Source organism: Lipotes vexillifer, unplaced genomic scaffold (assembly GCF_000442215.2).
Source record: "Lipotes vexillifer unplaced genomic scaffold, Lipotes_vexillifer_v1.1 scaffold395, whole genome shotgun sequence".
In the NCBI taxonomy this organism is placed as follows: Eukaryota; Metazoa; Chordata; class Mammalia; order Artiodactyla; family Lipotidae; genus Lipotes; species Lipotes vexillifer.
The window spans coordinates 3,700,457-3,707,301 of NW_006797390.1; the positions used below are offsets into that span (position 1 = coordinate 3,700,457).

The 6,845-nt window shown below is 56.4% G+C and overlaps 2 protein-coding genes across 2 annotated transcripts in view; one reads left to right on the forward strand and one right to left on the reverse strand.

Annotated features, from left to right (window-relative positions):
- Positions 1 to 2,498, forward strand: part of TNFRSF1A (TNF receptor superfamily member 1A) — an 11,035-nt gene extending 8,537 nt beyond the window's left edge. Inside the window, exons 6-10 of the mRNA XM_007469509.1 lie at positions 929 to 999; positions 1,120 to 1,233; positions 1,564 to 1,592; positions 1,796 to 2,060; positions 2,191 to 2,498. Of these exons, the coding sequence (XP_007469571.1) occupies positions 929 to 999; positions 1,120 to 1,233; positions 1,564 to 1,592; positions 1,796 to 2,060; positions 2,191 to 2,498 (787 nt within the window). The remainder of the gene's footprint in view (positions 1 to 928; positions 1,000 to 1,119; positions 1,234 to 1,563; positions 1,593 to 1,795; positions 2,061 to 2,190) is intronic.
- Positions 2,499 to 3,450: 952 nt separating this feature from the next.
- The window catches only part of PLEKHG6 (pleckstrin homology and RhoGEF domain containing G6), a 16,869-nt gene continuing 13,474 nt past the window's right edge, over positions 3,451 to 6,845 (reverse strand). The window contains exons 13-15 of the mRNA XM_007469510.1: positions 5,036 to 5,181; positions 3,661 to 4,356; positions 3,451 to 3,460 (exon numbers count right to left, since the gene is read on the reverse strand). Coding sequence (XP_007469572.1) covers positions 3,451 to 3,460; positions 3,661 to 4,356; positions 5,036 to 5,181 — 852 coding nt within the window. The remainder of the gene's footprint in view (positions 3,461 to 3,660; positions 4,357 to 5,035; positions 5,182 to 6,845) is intronic.

Below are 6,845 nucleotides of genomic sequence, written 5' to 3' on the forward strand. Positions count from 1 at the left end.
TCCTGCTGAGAACTCACCTCCTCGAGTTCTTTCTAGGACCCCTGATGTAGTTCTCATTAGTCCATGCTGCCCAGTGCCAGCTCCAAAACGGGAAGATGCGCTTGTTCTAGAGTGTTTTCTGGCTGCCCCCAGCAAGATGTGTTTTTTAATTTTTCACATGCATGCTAGACCCCTCTCTCAAAGTTAGGTGTTGTCACCAGCAGTGTCATCTAGAGAAAAAGCTCTTTAACCTCTTTTTTTCACTGGATTCTCATCAGTAAAACAGTGATAAAATAACAATTCAATGACAGTCGGCATTTGTCGAGGGCTTACTATATGTCAGGCATAATTATCTCAATACTCAATCTTGACAGTGGGTAGGGTCCCTGTTTTACTGATGAGGAAACTGAGGCTTACAGGTGAAGTGATTTGCCTGGAGTCACACTGCTAGCCAATGAATGGGGCTGGAATTTATACCTGACTCTGACTGCTTTTAACTCTTTTTCTACATAGCTTCTTTTTTTTTTCTTTTTTTGTTTTTTTTTGCGGTACGCGGGCCTCTCACTGTTGTGGCCTCTCAGGCTCAGCGGCCATGGCTCACGGGCCCAGCCGCTCCGCGGCATGTGGGATCTTCCCAGACCAGGGCACGAACCCGTGTCCCCCGCATCGGCAGGCGGACTCTCAACCACTGCGCCACCAGGGAAGCCCCCTACATAGCTTCTTCAAGATCAAATCCAGCTCTAAAATGAAATGATTTGGGGATTAACTAATGTTTCTTTCCTCCGCATCAATTCCCAAGATAGGATTAATTTCCATTATATCAAGAGATAGCTAAAATATTTGTAAAGGCAAGAATTTCCAACAATCTGTGTGGTTTTTTTCTTTTTCTTTTTTTCCTGTATTCCTCTTACGGTGGGCCCCTGCTCACCAGCGCTCTCTCTTCTTTTAGCTGTAAGAACACGGAGTGCGAGAAGTTATGTCCAGCTCTACCTGTAACTAGTAACAACTCTCAGGACCCAGGTGAGAATTATCCTGGTGCCCATGCCCATGGACCCTTTCCTAGTCATGCCTCTCCCCATCCGTCCCGCCCTGCTACCTCCAGAGCCCCTCTCCTCTGACCACAATCTGCTCTGTTTCCAGGCACCACAGTACTGTTGCCCCTGGTGATCATCTTTGGTCTTTGCCTGGCATCCTTCCTCCTCATTGTTTTAGCATGCCGATACCAGCGGTGGAAGCCCAAGCTCTACTCCATCAGTGAGTTGGGCCTTTGGGAAGGGAAAGGTGCTGGTAGGAATGCAGGAGGAGGCTTCAGAGGAGGCAGGAAGGGAGGGATGCACAGGCACGGAGGGAGATGAAGAGTGTCCCCTTAGTTCTCTGGCAAGGACCCCACTGGCACGAGGTGGTCTTGGACGGCTGGTGAGAGCTCGGCTGGTGAGAGCTCATACTGCATCAGTAGCTCTCTCGTCCCTGGGGCCACATAGGCCCTGAAGCATGTCACCACAAGTACCCACCGCCAGCCCCATGATGGGCGCCAGGGTTGAGAGAGGAAGTGAAATCTGTAACACTTTGTTTCTTTTTTCTCAGTTTGTGGGCAGGCGGCTCCTGTAAAGGAGGTAAGATGAAACCGGGGAACTACCCGCAGTCTTCCCTGACTGTCCATTGTCATCTTGTAACATCCAAATCACCCGGAATCATCCTTTGTCCTGGGGCTCCCCTGATTCCCTCTAGCCCCAACTCCCATCCGGAATCCAGAAGGAGGAGGGCTGGGGCTGTTTTTCCTCTTCCCCGCTAATGCTGTGCCTTCTCTCTCTCTCAGGGGGAGCCAGAGCCCCTGGCCCCGGCCCCAAGCTTCAGTCCCATCCCGAGCTTCAGTCCTGCCTCCAGTCCCACCTTCACCCCTTGTGACTCGCCGTGGTCCAACTTCAGAGTCACATCACTCCCCAGAGAGATGGCCCCGCCCCACCAAGGGGCTGGCCCCATCCTCCCTGCGCCTCCAGCCTCCACCCCCGTCCCCACCCCTGCGCAGAAGTGGGAGGCCAGCGCCCACGGCGCCCCCAGCGCCCCCGCTCCGCCCGCAGATGGTGAGTTCCTCATTCACCCTCGCAGGGAACCCCGGCCGGGGAGGCGGGTGGGCGGGGCGCCCGGGGCGAGTGGGCGTGGGCCGGGCGGGGAGGGCCGCCGCTCCGGGCTCACCGCGCCGCCTCCCGGCAGCTGACCCCGCGACACTGTACGCTGTGGTGGACGGCGTGCCCCCGTCGCGCTGGAAGGAGTTCGTGCGGCGGCTGGGGCTGAGTGATCACGAAATCGAGCGGCTGGAGCTGCAGAACTTGCGCTGCCTGCGCGAGGCGCAGTACAGCATGCTGGCGGCCTGGCGGCGGCGCACCCCGCGGCGCGAGGCCACGCTGGAGCTGCTGGGCCGCGTGCTCCGCGACATGGATCTGCTCGGCTGCCTGGAGGACATCGAGGAAGCGCTGGGCGGCCCCGCCCCCATCGCGCCCGAGCCCCGCCTTCCCCGATGAGGCCACGCCCCGGCCCCTGCGGGCAGCCCCGAGACGGCTGCTTCCTGCCGCGGGCAGCCTGGAAGAACCCGGAGATGCCCTGTGGACCCCCGTTTTTCTGGAGGGGAAGGGTCTTGGCGGAGCAGGCATGATCTGGCAGCCACTTAACCTGGTGCTACTCCCTCAGTGTATATAGCCTTTCTCAGCTGCCTGAGCACTGCCAGCGGGTGAGCTGTGTGTAGTGTGTTTGTCAGAGTGTGTGTGTGTGATGTGGAGTGTGTGTTACTCGTGAGAGAGGCTGAGTGTGCCAGGAGCCCAGGCGGTGGCTGCGGGGATGAGGGGCGCCATGCCTCATTGCCCATTTTGGACTTGGAGAACCCAGCAAGGCTGCTTGGGGGCCCGTGGTTGGTCCCTGAGCCTGTTTCACAGTAGATAAGCGACCTTTGCTTCCATTATGTACACTAATAGAACCTTTGTCCCCCTGCCTGGACAAGCACAGAGTAAGCCGAAGTGTCCCAAGGCAGGGGAGGCACAGAACAAAGGGCCCTCCCGCTGGAGCTGTGGACTTTTGTAAATACACTAAAAGCCGGGAATTAAAGCTGTGCTCCTGGAGGGAGTGGCCTTTCTGCGCGGTGCGTGTGGGAGGCGGAGCCATAGCCGTGATCCTGGCGGAGGAGGGAGGGCGGGGGGATACCTCACCCTCGTGCAGCCCACTAACGGAGGAGTCACCTGTGCTCAGTCTGTGACTCCTCACCCGCCAGGTTCTCTTTGCTCCGCCCTCATCTACTGCTGGTTGGACGGCCATCTTTATGCACAACTTTATGTGGGACTCTGGTGTGTCTGTGACACATCAATGTACAGCTCTTGATCCCCAAAGTCCTCAGAGCAGGAAGGGCAGGGTGCCTGGGGAAGTGTCCTTGAGGTAGAATCCAGGGGTGGAGGTGGTGACCAGCACTCTTAGGGAGGTATTCCCTCACACCTCTCTGCAAAGGCAAGAAGCAAGTGTCAGGTAGGCAGACATGGGGTGAAGAGTGAGGCTAAAGCCCCCTCCCCGCAATGACCCCCCTCTGGTCCTGCCCTCCTGTGTTGACCCGCCACGCCCCCCCTGCCCTGGCATCCCCTCTGGCTCCATACTGGCCTTCCCCTCCGCTCCATCCCACGCCAGCTTCCCTTCTGCACTTACGATGTGGACAGGGGCGTGTCCAGGTGTATGACGTGAAGCCCCCGCATCCTCTGCAGTTGGACCCGAGTCAGCTTCCGAGGTCTGCTGTCCCCAGGATCGGGGACGCTCTCAATCCTTTGGCTGGCCAGTTCCTCCCGGATCTCTCGGAGCATGTCCTCGGCCCGGAGCGGGGGAGGGGAGGGGCTGTAGCCGGGTCCCAGGAAGGGCCTCTCTTCTCCCTCGTCCCCTGAGGATTCCCAGGGGCTTTCCCCAGCAGAGTCGGTGTGGGTCGGGGAGGGGGAGAGCTGACCCCGAAGTCGGGCCCTATGTAAAGTTTCCACTACCACATTCTCTCCAACTGAGGTCCCGTCTTCTTCCTCAGATGAGGTCGGTGGGTCTCCCGTGGGAAGGCTGCCTCCTTTCTGGACACTTGCCTCTGGCAGTTCAGGGGCGCTTCGGCGTTGGGGAGCTTGGGGGTCAGGATGCTGGGGATGCAAAGGAACATCTCGGAGGTCCAGGGTGGAGAAGGTGCGGCGAGGGTCCCGCCGAAGGGCCCTGGAGCATAGACGGTTTGGCAGGAAGTGGGACGCCTTGGGGGAGCCTGGGACCAGAGTGCCATAGCCAGAGTCCGAGGTATCATCTGGTACCGATGGAGCATCTTCATCAGTGTCTTCTGTCACCACCAGCTGGGGGATGATGGTCGAGGACTCAGGAGTCCTACAGTTACTAGCAAATGGTCAGAGTCAGATGCTGAGGGGTCAAGTTCAAGTCCAGGGAGTCTCCCTTGATCTCTCCATCCAGAAATGGGCCCTCTTCCAAACTTATTTTGGTATCACTTTTACACTGCACTGATTGTTTTTCTCATCTCACTGGCTAGACTGTAAGCTCTTTAAGGCATTTTAGCCCCTGCGCTCAGTCCAGAAACTTGTTATCAAGTATTTGCAGAGTGCTTCCTGAGCTCCCCTGAGGTTATCCCCCAGTGATGGAGTCCTTCTTTCTCTATAACCGTGCTGCTCAACAGCTGTGTTATTTTGGGTGACACTCTCACGCTCTCTGGGGATTTGAACTAGCCGGGTCCCTGCAGCTCTGACATTCCGCAAACCCATACGGCCTTCACTCTCCATCCTGGCCTGGGGAACCTGATTATCTCAGGGAATTGGTGCCTCTCATGCCTGTTTCCTTCACCCTGTGCCAGCCCTAGGCTGATTAACCCCATAGGCTGTCTCATGTGGCCTTTCGCACGGCTGGTGTCAACCTGTAGCCTGGGTTCCTCAGTCTGGTCCCAGTCCCCCCAGAAGCTGTAATACCATTTCCCAACCTTGTGGGCTCCTCTGCCCTCCCTCCCTGCCTGCAGCCCCCCTCCTCCGGGAGGCCTTGTACGCCCTGTAGGTCTTACCTTCCCTCTGTGCTGCTCGCAGAGCCTTCCACCAAAGGCGTGGAGGGCCTGGGACCTGGGGCCTGCCCGTCCCGGTCCTGATCCAGGGCCAGGAGCTCCCTCTTCTGTTGCATGCACTCCTCCACCTTCAGCTTTTGCAGGGTGACCTGGGGTGGGGATACTTTCATTAAGAGCTCTCATTTATTGAGCACCTGCTGTATGCCAGGCACCATGCTAAGTGCTTTACACGCATTATCTTGCTTTCTCTTTACCACCACCGCCCTATGAGGCAGATTTTTTTGCTCCTACTTTACTCCTGAGAAACAGAGACTCTGAGGTTAAGTAACTGCCAAGGTCATGCCGCGGGCAAGTAGGACGGAGCCAGTATTTGAACTCTTGAGCTGGTCCTAGGATGTGTGGGGTAAACATAAAGCCCCTTTTCCTACCTGTAGGTTCTTCCTGGCTCTCACATCCCCTTGGCAAGCCAAGGTCTGGTCTGTTTCTTCCTTCAGGAAGTCCTCCCTGATTGGTGGTGATAGTGGCATAATTGCTGTGAATGATGCTGGGCCCTCAAGTTACTCTTTCTCCTACCACCAGCGCGGGCAGGGGCAGGCTTTGTCCTGGGTTGAGGACTCTCTTGTCCTTCAGAGTTGACAACAAGACCATCCCAAGAGGAATGGAGAGAGGATACATTATATTTTGTCTTCCTTAGCATTTTCATACAGGCGCCATGGGAATAAAATAGTGATATCTGAGAAGTGGCTACATGCAGGTGGTCATTTGACACACACCATCACCCTGCAGTATATTAGCCAATTTTACAGATGGGAAAACAAGACTTAGAAAGACGAGTGGACTTGATCCAGGGCGCACAGGCAGAGAGAAGCAGAATTGGGACTGTGTCTTTTTCTGTGAGTCCTAGTTCAGTAACTGCACTATGTTTCAAGGGCAGCCTTAGAAAGGGTCAGGAATTACCAAAGGACAACTTTCTCTTGGGGGAGGGGAGGGATGGCAAGGGAACCCTTGGAGAGGCCAAAGGCGGAGGCTTGGCAAAAAGCGGTGGTGGAGGCTACTGGGGGCGGCGCTGATACCAGCACTGGCTGGAACGGCCTTATCACTGTGCACATATCGAAGTACTTTCATGCTGGGGAGCAAAGGGCTACTGCCCAAGCCTCCCACCGTCCTTCACCAGGACTACCCTGCCCTCCAAGATCCAGCAGCAGAGGAATAACATCTGGCACAGCAGGGGGCCTCTAGGACCGCCCCCGCCCCGCCCGCACCGCCCCCCCCCCCCGCCCCCCCCAGGGGCTTAAAGAGCAGCGGAGCTGGACGGTGGCTGGGAAGGGGCGGTCCGTGTGAGGGCAGCTTCGGAACAGCACCTTGGGAAGGAAGGGAGGAGTCGTGTTGGGTCAGCCGGGAGCTACGGGTTTGGAAAGCTAAAGCTCGTAGGGCGTCGGAACTGCTGACTTCCGACGCAAGATGGGGAAACTGATACTCAGAATGCGACAGTCACTACCTTGGGGACACACAGTTGGTGGTAGTGGGCGTGGTAATAGAGGCCCAGAGACAGAGCCCGGCGCAGGGTCCCATAACACGTTAAAGGCTGAGCCAGTGTTGGAACCCAGCTGGTCCCAGGAAAGAACACCCGGTGTCTCCAACCCTGGGACAGCTGCAGGAAAAGCCCTACTGGCAAAAGGAAAGTAATTTCATTTTTCCAGCAGTTTTAAAGTTAGGAACGTTTGAGGGTGATCCAGTGTTTCACAAAATGTCCAATATCACTTGCATCAGGATCTGGTGCAGTTTTTTTTTTTTTTTTTTTATTGTATTTTTT